The sequence below is a fragment of the Pelobates fuscus genome, chromosome 8 (genome assembly GCF_036172605.1).
Source record: "Pelobates fuscus isolate aPelFus1 chromosome 8, aPelFus1.pri, whole genome shotgun sequence".
Classification (NCBI taxonomy): Eukaryota; Metazoa; Chordata; class Amphibia; order Anura; family Pelobatidae; genus Pelobates; species Pelobates fuscus.
Window position 1 is genome coordinate 38,795,058 of NC_086324.1, and position 21,714 is coordinate 38,816,771.

The 21,714-nt window shown below is 37.1% G+C and overlaps 1 protein-coding gene across 1 annotated transcript in view; it reads right to left on the reverse strand.

Moving 5' to 3' along the window:
• LOC134571451 (bile salt export pump-like) overlaps positions 1-21,346 on the reverse strand; it is an 86,637-nt gene extending 65,291 nt beyond the window's left edge. Inside the window, exons 1-7 of the mRNA XM_063429704.1 lie at positions 21,303-21,346; positions 14,548-14,579; positions 9,995-10,022; positions 7,951-8,014; positions 4,845-5,083; positions 3,662-3,746; positions 1,329-1,462 (exon numbers count right to left, since the gene is read on the reverse strand). Of these exons, the coding sequence (XP_063285774.1) occupies positions 1,329-1,462; positions 3,662-3,746; positions 4,845-5,083; positions 7,951-8,014; positions 9,995-10,022; positions 14,548-14,575 (578 nt within the window). The 5' untranslated portion in view covers positions 14,576-14,579; positions 21,303-21,346. The remainder of the gene's footprint in view (positions 1-1,328; positions 1,463-3,661; positions 3,747-4,844; positions 5,084-7,950; positions 8,015-9,994; positions 10,023-14,547; positions 14,580-21,302) is intronic.
• Between the last annotated feature and the right edge of the window lie 368 nt (positions 21,347-21,714).

The following is a 21,714-nucleotide window of genomic DNA, read 5'->3' on the forward strand; positions in this document are numbered from 1 at the left end:
CAGAATAGCAAAATATAAAATCCAGAAAAACGCATGTCAAAAAAGTTATAAATTGATTTTCATGTCAATCAGTGAAATAAGAATTTTATTCCCTATCAATCAGCAAGATTTCTGGACCCCAGGTGTCTTTTATACAGATAACAAGCTGAGATTAGGAGCACTTGAAAATAGGTTGTGGATGGGTATTCCAGCATGATAATGACCCAAACACACAGCCAAGGCAACAAAGGAGTGGCTCAAGAAGAAGCACATTAAGGTCCTGGAGTGACTTAGCCAGTCTCCAGACATTATTCCGATACAAAATCTGTGGAGGGAGCTGAAGGTCCGAGTTGCCAAACGTCAGCCTCAAAACCTTAATGACTTGGAGAGGATCTGCAAAGAGGAGTGGGACAAAATCCCTCCTGAGATGTGTGCATACCTGGTGACCAACTACAGGAAATGTCTGACCTCTGTGATTGTCAACAAGGGTTTTCCACCAAGTACTAAGTCGAAGGGGCCAAATGCTTATTTCACTCATTGACATGCAAATAAATGTATAAAATTTTTGACATAAGTTTTTCTGGATTTTTTTTTTGTTATTCTGTCTGTTAAAATACATCTACCATGTTTTTTCCCTCACTGTATGTATGAGAGGAAGGCCCATTCTGCAGATCTGTGGAGATCTAGCAGTGTGGGTGGCTGACCAGGAACAGGTCAAGGGCAAAAGCTGACATAGCTGCTGTGGGCTGCTCTACTCCAGTGAGGATTCCCGTTCCCAAGCGCTGGGAAGAAATGATCTGAGATCACTTCCTCTAAGTGCTGCAATGTGAAAATTGAAAAATTAAGGATTGACCATTACCATCTGCAATCACCACTCAGTTTGCATTAGCAGATATATGAAGTCCCACTGGGATGTCTTATAGGCCAGAGCCTGTTTGTCTCTGGCAGCCTTGAGTGCCGTGCAAAGGCCAGTCAGGTGTCATGCATTGCACATGTGCCATAGGTTGCTGACCCCTGCTTTAGAGAATAAAAATGTCCTCTACATATGTATATACATACAAAAATAATGGGAATTGAATTACCGTGTGACTATACATTGCATAAGACTGTAAATGTTCAAAGTACCCCATATGTTACAGGACCCACTCTATAACTACCTAAAACTATATTTGGAACAATTCACGATTTGTTTTAGACTGCAAGGGTAAGAGAAAATAATGAAATAATGCAACAGCCACATAGTTTTATTGATGTTGAGATATAATCTACTTTATAAACTATAGTATTATACGCAGGAAACATTTCAATTATTTTTAATGCAATGTTAAAATCAATTGTATCAATCTTACTCTGAAATTCTTGTGTTTAGTTCTCCTGCTGAATTGCAATCAAACCAGCCAATGTCAAGTCTCATTATCTTCCTGAAATATTCCGTACGCACTATTTGAATTTGACGAGCTGCAGCAATAACCCATAATGAAATCTGAAGGGATTAATAAAAGATACCTGGATTGAATTCAATCAAATAACATCTATGTATTGAACCCAGTGAGATATACATTAAGACAGTACGTATGGAAATATTTTAAATAATGAATTGCCTATATTAAACCAGTTAGATTCCATGTTACAATTCTCTAAATGTGATTATGTCAAAATATATTATATTTCTGTTGAAGTAAGTACTTCCGATTTATCGAATGCTGTCTTTTTAACATCTGAATGTTAATGTTTATTTTCACTTGTTTGCCATTAGATAGATAGACTGATTAAATATGGATGGATGGAGGGGTGGAGGGGTGGACGGACAAACAGATGTTGCTACAAATATATTTTAGTAACAACATAACACGAAACACAGACTCACATTAAGCTTTAAAGGGACACTCTAGGCACCCAGACCACTTCTGCCCATAGGAGTGGTCTGGGTGCCAACTCCCACCACCCTTAACCCTGCAAGTGTAATTATTGCAGTTTTTATAAACTACAATAATTACCTTGCAGGGTTAAGTCCTATCGTATTCTTAGAACACGAAAAGTGTTTTAAACAATGCTGGACGTGCTCACGCTATGTGAGGACCTCAAGCGTTGCCAAAATCCCCATAGGAAAGCATTGAATAATGCTTTCCTATAGGGAGGTCTAATGCGCATCCCCGGCAATGGCCATGCATACGCATTAGACCTCCCCATAGGAAAGCATATTAGGTCTCTCCTGACGACTGACGACGGTTGGGGAGGAGAGTAGGCAGAGCCTGACCCAACGCCGAGGGACATCGGTGCTGGACTCAGGTAAGTCACTGAAGGGGTTTTAACCCCTTCAGCAACATGGGGTGAGGGGTGGGAGATGGAAGGACACTGTAGGGTCCTGCAGTGCTAGGAAAACGAATATGTTTTCCTGGGACTGGTGAGTCCCTTTAAGAATCTATTTCCTTTACTCTCATAATTAGCAAAAAAGAAATAGCACAATAAATAAAAACAGTAGTATAACAGGAAAGAATAGGTACAGCTAGTGACCAGTCTGTAGTTTCATAGATGGAACTTTTTCTTCTGCAATGAAGTATATAGAAGAGAATGCAGCCTAAATCAAATACATGAGATAGTTTATTTTACAGTTTTGATGAAAATTAACTCCTCTTGATTATTGAGGATAGTTCCTCAACAAACAGGGCTGCCCAACAGGTAGATCCCCAGATGTTCTGGAACTACACTCCCATGGTGCTTTGCATGCCTTTAGAATGCATTTAGAATGACAAAGCATCATATGAGTCGTAGTTCTACAACATCCGGGGATCCCTGTTGGGCAGCCCTGAAATAGGACAATGGAACGTTGACATTGTTATTTATAGTCTACTCTGATACATTACTGGTGGGAGGGAGTGATGTCTCTAACTGCATTCTCTTTTGTTTTACTGCTGTTTTGACGTATTGTACTATTATTTCTCTGTTAAAGGGAATTAAAGAGCTGAATATAGTACTAGCATCGATGTCTTCAAAAACATCATGAATATCTGTCATGATTTAGTAAAGTCCTGGAATTATTTACAAAGACCACATGATCATCAGGGATGGTTTTAGATAAGGAAACTGTCTCTGAGAAAGATGTCAAAATAGCAAATAGCAAAAGCCAGCATCTAGAAATACAATTATATTTTCTATACAATATGATGATTATAAAAAATATTTAAATATATCATTATCATAATAAAAAGGATTACACTCATTATTTCATAGTCTGGGACTGTATTATGCTTTTATTTGTAATGAACTGACTGGTGAATAAAACATTTTCTGCCAAACACACATACTGGAACAATTCTTTAACTCGGTCGTTAATCAGATCTGTTATTTTTGCCTGGCATTTCAATTCCCCTGCCAATTCTTCATAGTTAAGGCTTAACCAATATGCTCACTTCCCACACCTGTTTTTTTATGACAACAATATAGAAATACCATTGTGAGTGCCGTAGAGGTATTAATGCTTTGTTTAGAAATGTTTTGGCCAGTTGATTTATTCATGTATTTATATCTTTATTCATGTATTTATATCCTCTCTTGGAAACAATATTTTATTTTTAATTCCTAAAAAAATGTCCCTTTGAAACTCTTCCCAGTTTTGTTTATGTTCACTTTTAGTTCTAGTGAAAAATTGCTTAAAAGAAGAACATTAGTTTCAAATAATTACCTGGAAATAGCTGAGGACTAGCACAGCAATACCAATTGCTACGTAGTAATATGCAAATTGTGTCATCTCCGCTTCAATGTTTGTTCTAGGAAAGAGGAGGAAAGGTTACAGTACAGTAAAAGATTAACCCCAACATCTCTCGTATCGCACAAAGCATTGATAAGCCTCACAGTTACGTAAATAGTCTATACACTGTCATTCCTGTTCAGTATAGAATGTGAAAGGCAATGTTTCGCAGAAGGTCTTAAAGCATTTAAACATTTTATTCTGAGGCTGCTATGGTTTTAATAATAAAAAACACACTAAATTGCTCTATCCTTGTGACTGTTTCTCTTCCATATTTTGCACATTTAACATTCAAACATACTGTCCTATGATTGTGTATTTTCCCTTTTTTTGAGATCTATATGTGAATGCCGATACAAGTTTAAAGGTATATTCCAAAATGGGAAAGCTAAGTATTAATCTTTTGGTTGGAGATTACACTATCTTTGCAAAGTATGTTGTAAACATTTTCATGGTGTGTTTTTGCACAAGTGCACTTGGTCACTTTGTTTGCTACATAATATTGCACTTGTTGGTCTTAAAGGGACAGCACACTCTATTGTTTGGTTTTGCTATAGTTTTAATCCCTTTATTACCAAATTTAACACCAGGAGAACAAAATGCCTGTGAATTTTAGCTTAAAACTTTGACAACATGAGTTATGGGTGCATTTTAATGGGGGTAATATAGGGCCCAGGAGGCTGGGCATTTAGTGCAGACCTCCCAACAGACCCATGCTTGGTGAGACAGTCCCAATTTTACTGTGGTCAGCACGGTGCAAGCACATCTTTAGATTTGTGTGCACTGTGCAGAAGGCACTAGAATCAAGCAGGGATCACGTCACCAGCACTCCTTCCTTGGTTAGGAAGGCTTGAGGCCTCCCTGGCAGTTTGTTAGTCAGCGGGCCTGCCCGTTCTCAGACAGTCCTGTTACTTTTCTGGGTGTTCCCACCCATTACAGGCATCACTTGTGACATGGGTCTTGTCACTGAAGATGACCCTCCGCGCCTACATCCCAGTAAATCCCTGCAAACACTTCTTTACTTTTGGTAAATACAAAACTGTTGTCAACTCGAAGACAGAACTGAATATATTGGGTAATCTATATGTCAATTATTCAAAGTACTTCTACATCTTACCCGCAAGACACTGTCTGGTTTTCAAATTGATAGTCAGATCCATTTTTCCAACTGATGGTTCCATTGAGGCATATTTTGTCCTGATTCTGGAGTTCTTGAACTTCCTTCTCGAATGCTATGAATGTGTCAGTCATTAAGCCATAGATGAAGAGCATTAATGGTTGAGCAGCCCCATGGACTAGAGAACACAGACTTCCAATAATCATCATAACTTTATCCGTTGTAGTAGCAAAGCGAAACTGAAATTACATTATTGGTTATTCCAGTAAGGATGTTTCGCTAATGTTCTGTAGCATCGATACCATTTTCTCACTTTTCTTAACATTGATAAAACAATGGCAAACTCCTTACCCAACTGCAATGTTGAACATTTGGAATATATACTCTATACTGCAACATGCAGAGCTGTTAAAAAGACATGTTTCCCTGGGATTCTATCTTGCATAAGGAAGGTAAAAAGAATAACTTGGTATGGCAGTATTTTCTCGTAACTTTTTATAACAGACTGGCAAAAAACAATAAGCTTAAAAATAAAGAAAAATCATCCCTTATCAATCAAAAGCATTTCAGACATTTCTGAATTTAAATATATATATATATATATATATATATTTAAAAAAAAGTTCAATAAAAAAAGTAATTATCTGCCATTTTGCATTATGCACCAATGGATTAATTCATCTGCTTCTAAAACTTGCTGAAAAAAAAGCGTTTGTTTGCTAAAATGTTTCTTTTCGGCAGACGTCCGGCAGCATTGTTTCCACTATGACATGGCTGTTAATTTATTGTTATTTACAAAGCATATCTATCCAACAGGGAGATCTCTACCACCATGGCTAAACAATACTTTAACAGGAAAGACTTCTATTCAGAATCACATCGGTCCATCATATTGGGTTGGTCCGTTTTCTCAACCTACAGCTTTAGCATTTTAGGCAAACGGAGTTCTAGGTAAAATGTTTGACGATTCTGGATTCACCCACTGGTTTACGTGATCATAGCAATTTGCACTTTAATGTTTCAATTCCAAAATTGATTGTCCTAATCATGTTTCAATAGCATGGCTTACTGAGCTACCAAATATAAATAAGAAGTACCGTAAATTCCATGCCAATATAAGCAATCTGCGGATGCAATTGTGAAGACACAGCAAAGGATATGATCTGACCTTAAGAGACCAATTTATCTATAGTATTATTTTACAGTGTTTTTCTAAGAGGGTAAGATAGTGAACGTACCCTTCTTTACTGCCTATATTTATGGACTTGGATGGAGTGAGTAAAGATCTAACTGTGTATTAGAAAGACTAAGGGCTGGGTTATATTACAAGAGATCACCTTAAAAAAGAACTGTCACTAACAAATCTGTATTTGTGAGTTGACTTGATAAAAATTAAGTTAAAGGGACACTATAGTCACCAGAACAACTACAGCTTAATGGTTAGTATAATAGTTCCGTTCAGGGTTTTTTCATGCAAACACTGCCTTTTCAGAGAAAAGGCAGTGTTTACATTATCTCTAGGGACATCTCTAAGTGGCTACTCCTTAGATTGCCACTGGGGGTGCTTCCTGGGTCAGTGCTGTCGAAAAAGCAGCCCTGACATTCAGCATCCCCACACTCTGCATGGAGACGCTGAATTTTCCTCATAGAGATGCATTTATTCAATGCATCTCTATGAGGAGGTCCTGATTGGCCAAAACGGCATTTGGCCCCGCCCCGTGTCGATTTTAGCCAATCGAATGCTTTCCCTATGCAAAAGCATTGGATTGGCTAAAAAATCTGCCATTTTAAAGATGTCACAAAGGAGGCGGAGCGAAATAAGGTGACAGTTAAACTTTTATTGCGGGGCTAAGGGGGAGCAAGCCACCTAAATGGTGGGTTAAACACTATAAGGTCAGGAATACATGTTTGTGTTCCTGATCCTATAGTGTTCCTTTAAATGTAGAAATCCACACCTCTTTATCCTGCAACTGGGTGTCTCCATCTTGGCTCCCTGTCAATCATTACTATATGCTCTGTCCTTTTCACCTGGCAGTCAGCATAGAGAGAGCAGACAGAGAAGAGGAGAAATGAAACACAGTTTATATTTCTCCTCCTCATTTGCAAAGTGTGCCCTGGCTTGACTTGTGTGCACTGGGTTACAATGTAATTTGTTAAATCTTTAATATAAATTTAAGAGAAAACTGAGCGTCTCATGATAAAATGTTGACGCAACTTATAAGTGATTTTCAGTGTTTTATTTAATAGTATAAATTGCCGGAGATGTGACAGCTCCTCTTTAATTATGGAAGCTGAATTATAGCTTGGCCATTGACAGAAGTGGGAACATTTGTATTCAACTGGCAGATACAAGAATGTATTGTCACATGTTAAAGGGACTCTCCAGGGAGGCAATTTTACTTACCTGGTTCCATCGCCGGGAGCCTCATGAAGCCGCGCCCCCTATTTCGTCAAAATGACGAAATAGGCGAGTGCGAGCAGGGAGCAATCAGACGCTTCCATTTGTAAGCGTCATTGCTCCCTTGTGCGCATGCGCGGCTTCGCCACACATGCGCACATACTTCAGAGGGCGGCATTCGTGCCGCCCTCTGAAGTCCTGAGCGCACTACCGCCATGCGCGCAGTGTGCACGGCCGCGAGCTGAGCTGAGTGACAGCTCAGCTCGCGGTCTTTGCCCGCCCCCCTCCTCCGCTGACAGGCTGGACAGAGAAGGCGCGCACACAGTGTATTTTCAAACGTCTGACGTGTACAGGGCCTTTTTAGGGCCCTGCATGATAGGAAGTCCCTCTGGTGGCCGTCTGAGTGACGGCCACTGGAGGTATTCCTATCAATCAATGTAAACACTGTATTTTCTCTGAAAATACAGTGTTTACATTAGATTGCCTGCAGGGAGCTATAGATCTCACCTTAACAACTACATTAAGCTGTAGTTGTTCAGGTGACTATAGTGTCCCTTTAACTGTGTTTAATCAGAGCTCTGTGAGAGGTAAAAAGTATTTATATTGTCTTCTTTATCCATTATGGCACCATAACATGCTCAAATGTATCTCTTTTTTTAGTTTTCTGTTATTGAATTATACGATATGGCAACAAAAACACACACATACCAGTTGGAAGAAACTAACACGTATTTCTTTTTCTTTTTTCTTCTTCTTAACCTTTTTTTCCGATCTATTAAAAAAAGAACATTTGAAAAACATCTTTGCGTCTGAGGATATTTCGAAAACGATTTGTTGTTGTTTTGTTTTGGTCAATGGGGATTATATGCAGGTTAAACTACTATTACTACCACCACCATATTTAATAACAGGACTATCACATTTTCAGCCTGTAAGTAATCTGAACTTCTGACCAATATGAGGACTGGAAGTGCCAATGCGCCATTTTCACATCTGGGGAAAGTCCTGACCACTTTGTACATGTCAAGTCTGGTAAGCATGGTGGCATTTGTCTGCTGGATGAAGAAGTTAACTCCTACCCATTTACCTATGGCATGTGTCTGCAGAGCACCTTAACCATTTGAATGTCAGATGGTTGAGCTATGCATTTGTTTCAAATGTTCTGTATCTACGCTGAAAGAGCCACCTAAGTCATCGAGACCAATTCATCTCAATGAGAAACTGCAATGTTTACATTGAGACAGTGAGACAGTGTAACAAAACATAGGGTGGGAAAACGGGAAATGAGAACCTCATTTGGTGCTGGATTCAAGGTAAGTTTTAACTTACTTAGCCTATTTTATCATTAAAAGAATTGAGTGGGCATAGGTAATAGTAGACATGTGCAATTCGTTTCATCTGAATCTGAATCTAAATTCATACGCATTCATACGCAATCTAAATGCCATTCGGACATTCGGATGCTTACGAATGTCTGAAGTGCTGAGGTTCCGAAGCGCCCAAGCTCTGAAGCCTTGAAGTGCCGAAATGCCGAAGTGATTCAGATTTCTGAAAAGTGGTAAAACACTTTTGTGCGATGTAATGCTTGCTTGCCCAATGCGGTTTCACTGTTCCCTGTCCAATGAAATCAACAATTTTTTTGTGATTAATGTTAGAGGACAGCCACTTAATTCTGATTTTGCCAAGGTGTCTCTCTGCTGCACTGTGACTTTACTGTAGTGATTAATTGTGTGTACCAGCCATTACTTGCTCTCACTTTGCTTTCTCTCTCTCACACACACTCTCACTTGCTTGTTCACACACACATTTCTTTCTCTCTGCTCTCACACTCTGTTCTCACACTCTGCTCACACTCTGCTCTCACACTCTGCTCACTCTTTGCTCACTCTTTGCTCCTAAACTCTCCACATAGATGGTGTCACAGGGTTGGGATTATATAGTGTGCAGAAGAGTTGCATGCTGATAGTGCTCCCTGATTGGCTGCACTATCTGTGCAGTGAAAATATAATTTTGTTCAGTGAAAATATAATTTTGTAAATTGTATATATACTAAACTAAAACTACTAATTATTAACTAAACCTCTTCTTTAAGATTGAGTTGTCTGGGTGCTGCTGTGGTCCACTATGCAATGTAAAACTGTGCTGTTTAAGAAAAAACACACAAATGTTTATCTTTCAAAACGGACGACATGCCAAACTGCCGAATGCCCAAAATGAATGCCCGAATGCTGTGTTCCCGAATGCCAAATGTCTGAACTGAATGCCATTCGGCAGTTCCAAAGTGCCGAACCGAATGCCATTGGTCTAAATTGCCGAAGCAGACTCATTTTTTTTACTTACCCGAATTTCCAAACCAAACAAAATTTTTTGCCCATGCATATCCCTAGTTAATAGTGCTCACTAAGGCATTATAAAGTATCTAAACCTCATTGTGAAAATACATCTTACAACATTGCAAATACAAGTTATATAGATCTCACAGACATATATTCCACAAATTCTACATAAACATTGTTTGGGATGTGTAATGTTTAAAATATAAACAGTTCACCGATGGAAAGAAATGTCAGAAATGCTGGCATAATATTGGGTTTAAGAACTTAAAACACTAATAAACTTAAAATACTAATAAACTTAGCAAATCTAAGTTGGTATTGGTTTGAGAAATACTACAAAAAACGATAATTTAATTATTACACATTATACTTTTTTCACTGTAGAAAGAGTTTTTTAAAAAAAAAGCTGTACATACCCATCTGCTAATGATTGCAACTCTCCTTCTAAAAGACAAAATAAATACAAAATAATTGTCAAATACTTGTTTAAGTCACGTGGCATTAAAGTCAAATACACTATACCATTATATAACTAAGACATGTTCACTGCAGGGCCAATCACATGTGTGCAGTATGAAAAAGCAATGTGTGACAGTTCATTATCAGCTCTTCAAACATAGGTGTGTCCATTTGCATTTAGAAGTGTTATGGTTCCCTTCGTAAGTTAGCATTTTAAAAAATTAAAGAGGAACTGCCATTTCACTGGACTTTACACCATTAAATAAAACATTGAAAATCATCTTCTATTTATGGCAAACATTTTTATTTTATTTTTTTTAAAGATATAACATTTTCTTTTAAATTTACATTAAAATATTAGCAAATGACATCACAAAATGGTTCAGACAAGGCAAAACCAGGGCAAATTTTGCAAATGAAGAAGAGAAATACAAACATTGTTTTATTTATGTTTATTTCTGTATACCAGAGGTGCCCGAAAGGTAGATCCCCAGATGTTGTAGAACCATAACCCCCATGCAGAGGCATAACTAGAAACCACTGAAAATTGTCCAGGGGCCCCCCCATATGTCTTACCTACCCCCCTTTCTCCCACCCCACACACACACCTCTCAATGTGTCTCAGTCATACAAACACACACTGGCAAACATTCAGATACACACCATATAACACATACAGATACATACATGCTGATACACAGACACACATACACACACGCAAAAGCAGACACACAAACTAACACACAGATACACAGACATATATATACACACTGACATACATGCAGATACACAGACACACAGAATTACACACTTTAAGATACACAGAATGTGGGAGATCTACCGCAAGGCTGGGGCCTCAACACAGACTGTGTCAATAGACAATGTTTCAGGAGGTTAATCTATAGTTCTTCCGGCATTGCTCTATTTTATTTGTTGTAATTTAAAGCACAAATTAACTTTAAAATATATTCGTTACTCTTCCTTAAGAAAAGAAAATTTGAAAGTCCCAAATCATAATAAACAATAAAAAAAACTAACAATAAAGATACAGAATGGCTTAAGAAAGCAATGCACTGTCACAAGAACAGGGCCACAAATACAGTTTCAAAAATACTTAGGGAATTAGGATTGAATTTAAAGCAAATTACCTCATCCCAAGACTATTTTCTAACTTCTTTTACTGTCTGTCAGGCTCCACCTTTTTCACTTTTGACCCCTTAAACCCAGGGTAGACCCTAGGGCAGGCAACCTACGGCACTCCAGATATTGTGGACTACATCTCCCATAATGCTCTTACAGTTATAATGCTAGCACAGCATTAGGGGGAGATGTTGTCCACATCAACTGGAGTGCTGAAGGTTGCCTACCCCTGCTCTGGCCCCTGCATCAAACTACCTCTGACTCTTAAAAATGTAATCACTGAGCACAAAAAAGTGCCAACAAATTCCACAGCACTGATTTTATGGCCCCAGATATGACATGAACCCACAATTTCTGGCTTAGGAGGCCAGTGTGTTTTCCAAGTGTCATAATCTCACCTCACACCCTAGAGTTACACTTTCTATACCCATGTGTAGATAGCTACCCATATCTGTTCCCAGTACCACCTATTTGTCACACACGAATCACATTTTTAATGCAGAGCCATCTGTTCAATATCTCTCCATGTGTCACCCTCTTCTCTCATAAATGTCATCAACTCTCCACCTTCTCAGTGCAATGAATCTTCTTATTCTATGTCCATGTTATTTCCATTAGCATTGCCTCTACATCTCAGTGTCACCATGTCCTTCTGCAGTGTCAACCTCTTCTCAACTCACCACTGGATTGCCATCCTAACTTTGCACACTGAAACGTAGGTCTTCAAAAACATGACCTGGCTGTGGAGGGGATTTAATACGTCTTATAACAATTTTGCCCCAAAATTATCTGGGGCTTCAGAATCTAAGCCACGTCTTCAGAAAAATCAACGAAAAGGGAGTGGGATCAGCAATTTATTTTCCACACTCGATTTTATTGTTTTGCTTTAACAAAATTAAGTTTTGCTGTATTAAATTTTGTATTTTCTATGTGATAGTGGTTCAGTGTAAAGCACTTGGGGGGTCACTTTCAGTCTGGAGTGTTCATTTAGACAGAGTCAGTATGCAATGATTGTTTAAGTTTTATCTGTTGGATATCAAGTTTAACTCGTGTTGAATCAAGTCATGGCCATGTTTTCAAGGTTAAGCTACAACTGTAGGCTCCAGGAATTGATTTCCAATGCTTCTGCTCTATACAAGACATCAGTAAGTAACTACCTCTTGCATTCTCTCTTTCTTACACTCTCATGCAATTAATATTGATCATAAATACAAAGTTATGGTACACATTACCATTCCACAAGGTTTCCCATGCTTAGAGGGCACTTTTATTGTACTGATATTCAAATTGGTTCCAAAAGAGAAAAAAACAAGCTACTGATTATTTCTTACTGTACTTATTGCCCTAAAAATATCAACCGTGGAACACAAATATTCTTAAGATATTATGGTATTATTATGTAGCTATGAATATGCTGTCTCATATGGATTAAGTGTGTATCATTTGGGTTTAAGTGTTTGGTATAGTTAAGCTATTATATTTTTACTCTACAAATTGTTTAAAAAATTAACCACTAAACATAACTTGGTTAAGGTGGGGAGATAGATATGTAGAACTAAGAATGTAAACAAAGTAAGTTGATATAATTATAACAAACCATTAGGTATGATTAATTTGCCTCTAGTCATTAAATCGAAATGTTCTACGTTCACTGATGTGGCATTGATATATAAATATTGAGGGAAGAAGGTGCAAGAAGCAGTTAATGGAAAATGGATAGGACCATCAAAGTCACAGAGTAGAACAACAAACACCAGTTCATTTTACACCTTAGGAATTTACTACATCTGGAGGTCGAGGTTCTGGAATACCGGTGGCCAGCTGGGACTTTATGATTAAACTTGCATGTATTTTATATATTTTTAAGACTGGTTATGTAGTCCCATTATCCGTGATAATTGGCTTCCTCACTGTTAGAGACAGTTTTGCAGAATTCAAAAAAATGAAAAGAATAATTTGGTTAATAAAAACACACTACCTAGGGCAGGGGTGGGCAACCTTTGGCACTCCAGATGTTTTGGATTACATCTCCCTTGATCCTTTGCCAGCATAATGGGAGATGTAGTCCACAACATCTGGAGTGTGGATCTTTACAGGAAGTGTTTGGGAAGGCTGTGCAAGTCACATGCAGGGAGGTGTAGCTACGGCTTCATAACAAAATTATTTGACTCTTAAATGGCAGAGAATTGAGCAATGAGACTGCAGAGGCGTGATCTATACACCAAAACTGCTTCATTAAGCTAAAGTTGTTTTGTTGCCCATAGTATCCCTTTAAAACAGAAATTAATTTAGGAGTTTTGCAACGAAAAAACAGAATGAGAAGGCTAGCTGTATTTCCTCATCACCTACGTCTGTTTTTCTTGGTAGTAGGTTTTTGCAATAAACGTTTTATTAACAAATGCCCACACAGTCATTTTTATTTTGTGAATTTTGTTAAAACTGAAAACAAAAAAAAGTATTCAGTACTTTATTTTGTGCAATTAACCTTTTTTTCACCAACCACAGGAAAAACTGTTTATTTTCAGTCTTCCTTGGAGTTTATAAATCTTTGACCAAAACCGTGCCTTTCTTGTTGTTTGAAAATAAATAGGACTAATATCTTTGTCATTAAAGCTTCTTGGTGTCTGATTCCTCTTTTGTTCTTGTCCCCAGAGATGAGGTATTGTGTTTGCATTTTGCATAGTGTCTGCATTTGATTAGACCCAAAACACAAAAGTTGTATTTCTGCATTATCCAACGTAATGTTATTTTGTTATAGGTCTACCATGACTTAAAAGGCACAGAGAGCCAATTCTGATACATTTATGAAAAGACAAAATGTAAATTCTATCCTGAAAACACATTTTGGAGTATGTGATTTTAATGCAAAAACATTTACAAAGTATACTTCTAGCCCAACATCAGCTTTCATATTCATTTATTTTAGGTAAGCAATTCTTCACGTTTGTATGGAATTCTTTTTATCTTTTTATTTATCTATTTTATCATTTTTATCACTTATTGTAAGTGCTAAAAATTGATTTTCTGTGCATCTGTTCATATAAAATTCGGAGTTTATTGATTGCTTGTTCAGCTTTGTTGTGTTAATTTATTTTTTTGCAAGGCATTGTACATCTATCAGTCACTATCTAGTGTTAAAACCACAAAGGTGTCTTTTTTCATATTTCATCTTTTAAATTGTGCAGTACTGTGAAAAATATAAAATCAAATGTGTCTCCTCTGAATGCCGGCTAGTTTGCTGAGAAAAAGTTGACTTGATGAAATATATTTTCCTGCAACATTGACTTTGGGCACACTATGCATTATTTACCTCCTGACGTGAACTGGTTTAAGACATTTTATATTCCATCTGTAATATGATTGTATTTACCTGACATAAATGAGTCCTTAGTATCCATTCTCCTGAAAATGAAATAGAGAAGACTGTATCATTACATATATATTATTAAATATATTTATATCATGTGGTCGGGATATAAGCATTAGAAGCAAAATTAACCCCATAGAGGATGTTTATCTCAAGAGTCAGAAAGCTTAATGTCTGATTGAAGAATATTCTCCAGGACAACCATCTGGACCATTTGTGAAATAGTAGAGCAGAGTTGGGTGTACCATTATGTCAGCATTAATTGGATAAGAAAGCATTACAATTATATACTGGCATGGCAGCAAACCTAACTCAACTCTAGAGAATGAAACGGTGCAGAGAGACAATTACTATATAGTTGATTTAGTTTAACCACATTTCTAAAAAGGGCCAAGAACTAATTCTAGAGCAGGCTTTCCAAACTCAGCTCTCCCAGATGTGGTTGAACTACAAAATCTATGATTGTTTGGCCATCTGAATTCAAAGAATTCTGGTGAGCCTCTGGTGGGCATCTGGTGGGCCAGAGTTTGAAATTCCTTTTCTAGAGCACCAAGTCAAAGTGTGGCATCTTCCACTTTATTAAATGACGACTGAAGGTTCCCAAACCACTAACACTTTAATGAAGCTACCTGGGTGCTGTGGCCCTGTATAAATAATTCAAAATTGCCATGAAACACATTGCAGGGTTAACACAACTCTAGTGGCTGTCTTTCTTACAGAGGCACTCTTAACTTGAGAACTGAGATTCAAACTCGATTCTCAATCAAATGCTCATAGAGCAGCACTAGATTGGTGCAGCATTTTGTGGTGAATGTGCATTATCCTCCCAAATTTTTTTCCCTTATTGAGAAGCATTGGATTGGCTGAGATCATCAGTCAAATTATCTCAAGCAAGGAGGCAGGACAGAGACCAGCACAGCAAGGGTTGAGAGGTAAGTCAAACTCACATTCAAACCATCACAGACACAGGAAGGACACCTAAATACATATGTTAAAATTATGGCACTGGTAATTATAGAAACATGAACTCCAAAATAATAATCTGCTATATTCTTGTTTCTTGATGTTGGGTGGCTCGCCTGGTATCACATATATTATAATTCTTCGGTGTCACTTAAAAATATGACGCAATCAGACTTTCCTGGCTTCTTTTATAAAAGAGAATTAATCTTCTTGCTTTACAAATACAAAGTCAACGTTATTGATGTTAAATAGGTCAACGGCTGATGGTATATGCTGGATATTCAGAGTGAGGAGACACTTTGGCTTTGATGTCATGTGAATCTCTGAGTCTGTGTCTCATTGTCTTTGTCTCCCCCCTTACACAGATAATACATTCTATATATATATACCACCAAACTGTCTGTGTAGCATTATGACTGTGATACAATATGCTTGTTGGTAATTCCTATAACCTACGTCATCCCATGTTCCATGGACCCTCAGAAACGGTAAAGAGCTTGCAAAACTTGTCATCTGTTCATGTCACTCAATATCAACTACACCACAGTGTGAAATGTTAGAAACACATCTAGAAAATAGAATATCTTACAGCAATACATGATTGTATTTCTAACCCTGTAGTGTTTATTTAATATAGCTAAGAAACCAATGTTGCGATGCAATACTCCACATGCACTAAAAAGGTTTTAATACGGTTTAGCCATCAACGATACTGTGATAAAGGGTAGAGGTGTATTCAGTGCATACATTTTTGCTACATAAACGCCACATTTATGGTGATTATTAGCATAAAAGAGATAGCATATCACAGGTCAAAGATCCTAAAGACCTTTATCTAAAATAACAAGAAAACTGCTACCATAGTTGAAAGATTACATCCAGCAATAAAAGTTGCATTTTAAATGAACAAAACTAGGAGTAAAACTAATAAGTTAAAATAAACAAAAACTAATACTGCAAATTATATTTTACCAGAAAAATCTGCAGGTAAGAAATAGCAAGGAACAAACATAATTACTGAAATATTTAAATAGTGTATTTACTAAATGCTGCTGATAGTATTAATAGTGTAACCTTGCATAGATCAGGTGTTAATATAACTCAAAGAGATGTTTTGGGGGATATTTCAAAAAAATTACATCAATAAGTCATCAAGACTGGATTTTTAATATAAACAATATTAAGGGTAGAGGGGCAGAGCTAAAGTCTATATTTTGTAAGTGAGTGAGTTGTAATATTTGGACAACAGAAGATATGTGGATTGAACAAAAGGTGACGACGGGGCAGGGGGGCTGTAGGGCTAGAACTTCGAACATGGGATTCCTTAGACAATACCAGATCTAATCATATGTATTAAACAACTTGAAGCACCATCTCACCCCCCTCCACACACACTACAGTCCATGATCCCTTCATACATCCCCAGCACACACACCACACACTGCATTTACATCACAGACACACATTCTTTCTCCCCAGCACTCACACACACACACTGCATCCGCTACACACACAATACATTAAAAAGTGTAGAGTAGGTTAGCGCTAATAATATACAAAGGAGGCAGCAACCTTACAGAGGGTCACCCTCTAACCCTCTGGGATAAGGATGTACAGGAAAAAAGGGGAGAAAAGGCTGCGCCAAGAGATACAATAAAATAAGTCCCAATAAAAATATAAATAGGATATATATAAATATATATAAAAGTCAATATAAAAAGGAGGATAAATGTCTATGTTGCGCTGGTGTTCTCTCTTCTTATGATGCTTTGGATCCTCCCGTGATATGTAAAATATAAAAGGGAAAAGGACCAATGGTGCAGATTGTGGGGTACGTGGAAAATGAAGAATAAAGATGTAATAAACTCACATTTATATGAGCTATAACCAGCTCAGGTGGAATGGGCTCAAGGGTTTTATTCCATTTTGATAAAACCCTTGAGGTGAAACGCGTTAATGGATTTTATTGTATACTTTTAATAATAAATTACGTTTGGCTTTATCTCTGTGCCATTCATATTTTTATTATATATATTTTTATCACTCCAATTTTATATTATCCTTTCCTGGCATTTTATATATCCTAAGGTGGGGATTATACCACCCACGCCATATCTCAAGTGCAGTGTCATCTGCACTGTATACTGTGAGTATATTTATTTTGTTTTGTATATACCACATCTTATCTTCAGAGAGCACTATCTGTTATATATTTTTCTCCCTTCTCCTGAGAATTGGACAGCACCAGTGGATCAGAATTTCCTGATATCCTACTAGCAGGGATTATACTGCAGAACGCCCATTCCACCTGAGCTGGTTATAGCTCATATAAATGTGAGTTTATTACATCTTTATTCTTCATTTTCCACGTACCCCACAATCTGCACCATTGGTCCTTTTCCCTTTTATATTTTACATATCACGGGAGGATCCAAAGCATCATAAGAAGAGAGAACACCAGCGCAACATAGACATTTATCCTCCTTTTTATATTGACTTTTATATATATTTATATATATCCTATTTATATTTTTATTGGGACTTATTTTATTGTATCTCTTGGCGCAGCCTTTTCTCCCCTTTTTTCCTGTACACACAATACATTCCCTACTCACACTGCATCCCTTATCTCATATTACATCCCTTACACACACTGCATCACCAGCAAATACACACTGCATCTCCTACACACACACACACACACACACACACTATATATATATATGTCCTATATACGCACTGCACCACCAGCAAAAACACACTACAACCCCTATATACACACTACATCATATACAAACACATACACATACACTGAATCCCCTGTACACAGACTCTGCATCCCTTACACACACACTACATCCACCACACATGCACTGTATCACCTATTCACACACACTCTATCTACAGCCCCAAACACAAAAACTCCACCACAAATACAAAACAAACAGATCTATTTACACACAGCTGTTGAGCTCTGTGATACACCACTATGCACATTACTGTATGATTTTTTTGCTTGTCTGTGTCTGGTGTGCCTGTCTGTGTCTATGCGTGTGTGTATCTGTTTAAACTTGTCTGTGACTCTGTGTGTCTGTCCATTTCTATCTGTGCTTGTATATACCTCTCCCTGCCTGTGTGTACCCTTTTGTATATACTTGTCTGTGTGTACCCTTTTGTATATACCTGTCTATGTGTGCCTGTTTGTACCTGTCAGTGTATATGTGTGCGTGCCTGTGTCTACCTGTCTGTGTTTGTGTGTGTGTCTTTGCTTGTGCCTGTGTGTGCTTGGGCATGTCTGTATGTGTCTGTGTCTGTGTCTGCCAGTCTATATCTATGTTTGTGTATTGGCATCTGTGTGTAACTGCAAGTAACTGTGGGTGTGCCAAGAGGCATGTTAATTGATGGAATTGGGGAGTGGCAAGAGTGGAGATCAAGCCCCAAGTGTTTTTTGAATCTGGATTGGATGTCTTCGGTGTTATTCGGTAATACCAGTAATAATAGTTATCAGTAGACTGTGGAATGTCTGGAATTCAAAGTAATTTCTGTCAAATTTTTATGTCAAAATAATAACCAAACATAAAGTGGAACTATCAATGCCCAGAATTTGTATATCATTAGGAGTGTTCACTAAAGTGAGACTTGTTTGGAATTCGAAAGTGAATTTAAAACTTAACGCCAAACTGGAAGCGGAGTTTAATTTGAGAATTTTTACCACTCAGCTATTTTTTCTTTAATTTATAGGTTCAGTTAAATATATACTTTAAATCCTTGACAATTTTCATTTCAATGAATATCCCTGTATGTTTACTTAAAGTGTTTTAAACAAAGTTAAAAAGAAAAAAGGACAACTACAAATGGGAATTTTAACTTCTCTTTCCTTTTTTAAAAAGTTCATTACATTCAAGAAGTGAAAATCTGATAAAAGCTGCCCTTTAAATGTAGAAATCCACACCTTTTTATGCTGCAACTGGATGCCTGCAGCTTACCTTCCTGTCAATCATTGCTGTAAGTTCTGTCCTTTGCACCTCGCCGCCAGGATAAAGTATTCAAGGAAGAGGAGAAATTAAACACTGGGGGATATTTATCAAAGTCATCTGAAAAGTGGTGGTTAGTTTTATCATATTAATTAAAATGACAGTTTTTGTCATAGTAAATTCCTCCAGTTTTTGCAGAAATGTCTATTTTCAGACAAATGTATACAGGCGGATACATTACATCCTTTTTCTGTCGGAAAAAAGTTGTTGAACTATTCATTAATCCATTGGTTTGGCAAAAAAAAAAAAAAAAGATAAAATAAATCCATTTTGGGTGCTGGAAAAATTAATGTGAAAGGCTTGTGGAAATATGATCCAAATCCCCCTTTGCATTTTTAGGGCCCTGGAACAAGAAATATGTTTGGGCCCCTTTTTTCATCTCTGAATATTATCATATACTTACCTAGCACCCGCCGGGTGCCTTGTAAACTCCCCTGCTCTCTGACGCATCTGCATAGAGCTTCTGTTAGCTCCACAGTGCTAAGCCCTGCCAGTTAAGAAAAAAGACAGATTTAAAGGAACACTATCACATTAGGAATACAAACTTGTACTCCCAATGCTATAGTGTTACCCTACCTATTTTAGGTGTTTGTTCCTGTGAGGATTTGGATTTAGTTTTATGCTTACCTTCACTCCCTCACCATGCTAGTCTCGCAGCGGCCAAACTGCCTTACCCAAACTGAAAGCAGAACCGACTTGCAGAATTATTCTAATTCTGTTAATTTGCCGTAAATTTTGCAATTCACTTTGAATTCACTATGAATTCCTGACAATTCTCGCAATAGTAAGTAACCATGTCAACCTTTAAGGTCTCATTTACTTCTTCTCTGGGAGACCTACATCTAGATCGTGACCTGAAGAATTTTCGATAGTTTACTAGTCAAGACTATTTGTTTTCTGATGTTTAAATTCTGCTCCATCTCCCCATATCATATTTATTGTCATGTTCCCAATCAATCCTTGCTATGTATGCCAGAGCCTTTTCCTAATTTCACACCCAACAAATATAAGCAGGTGATAATATTAAACATAGATGGAACCCCATGATAGTTTTTATCCTTTTTGTTGACCATTATTCATCCGTATTTAACTTAAATTTCTCACATCGTAGTTTGATTCCATATCACTTATTTTCCCGTGTGTCTGAATTCTCCACGACTAATTGGTTTTCAAATCATTAAAGGTAGCGTATGACCTATTTTTCAGAATGTCTAATTTTTTTCCCCTCGTATTGGGATTCCATGTCTCCTATAGTTCCCATACCACCCACCACTGTATAAATAAAATTATAATAAATAAAATGGTATCGGAATATTTGAATGTTTTCTTGAAAAATAAATCATATTAAAATCTTTCTAGCTGTATTTTATATTATGAATCAAAAATAAATTCCACCAATAAAACCACTTCTACACTAAAATCCAACCACGTACAGAGATTACTGAAGTGAGAATTCAAGGTAGATTTAAAAAAATAAAAACTTAAACTTTCAAACAATTTCAGAAATGTCAGATTTAAGTTGAAAATGAAAAAATCTGGGGGAAAAATTTAAAAAAAAATCTCCTAGTCAGCCATGTTTTTAGTTTAGCTACTCTGGGTTTAAATTTGAAATTCATGTTGAATTCACTTTAAATTCTCACTGTAGTAAAAAACCCAGTTTTTTGATCAAAATTAAGAAAAAAAAAACATATACACTGGTATGTGTCGACAAAACAAAATGCAAATTATTGATTACTGTATTTGATGTGAAAATCTACTTACTTGTTTCTTGATTGAAGTTATATTCCAGAAAAAAAATATAAGATCTGGTTTTGTGTACAAATCAAAGTGGCTACTGTGATAATAAATTAGACATATATAATTACAGAGCAGATTTGTGCATGCATCTATTCTCTTTTTCCTTTATTAATAAATGCTGGGTGTTCTGCTTAATCAATGCATAGTACTGGACTTTTACATTTGTCCACGCCCAGGGACGGTGAAGGCACATCCAAGTGATATTGATAAGTTGGAGTTGAGGGAAGTCTTACAAAGAGTCACAGCTAGTCATGCAATGTTCTGTATTGATCTACCTTTGAAAGGTACAAGATTACTATTTTTCCTGTTTTGCTGTAATAAAGAATGATAACAGATCAGATAGTTAATCATTATATTAATTAGTGCGCAATGAGAG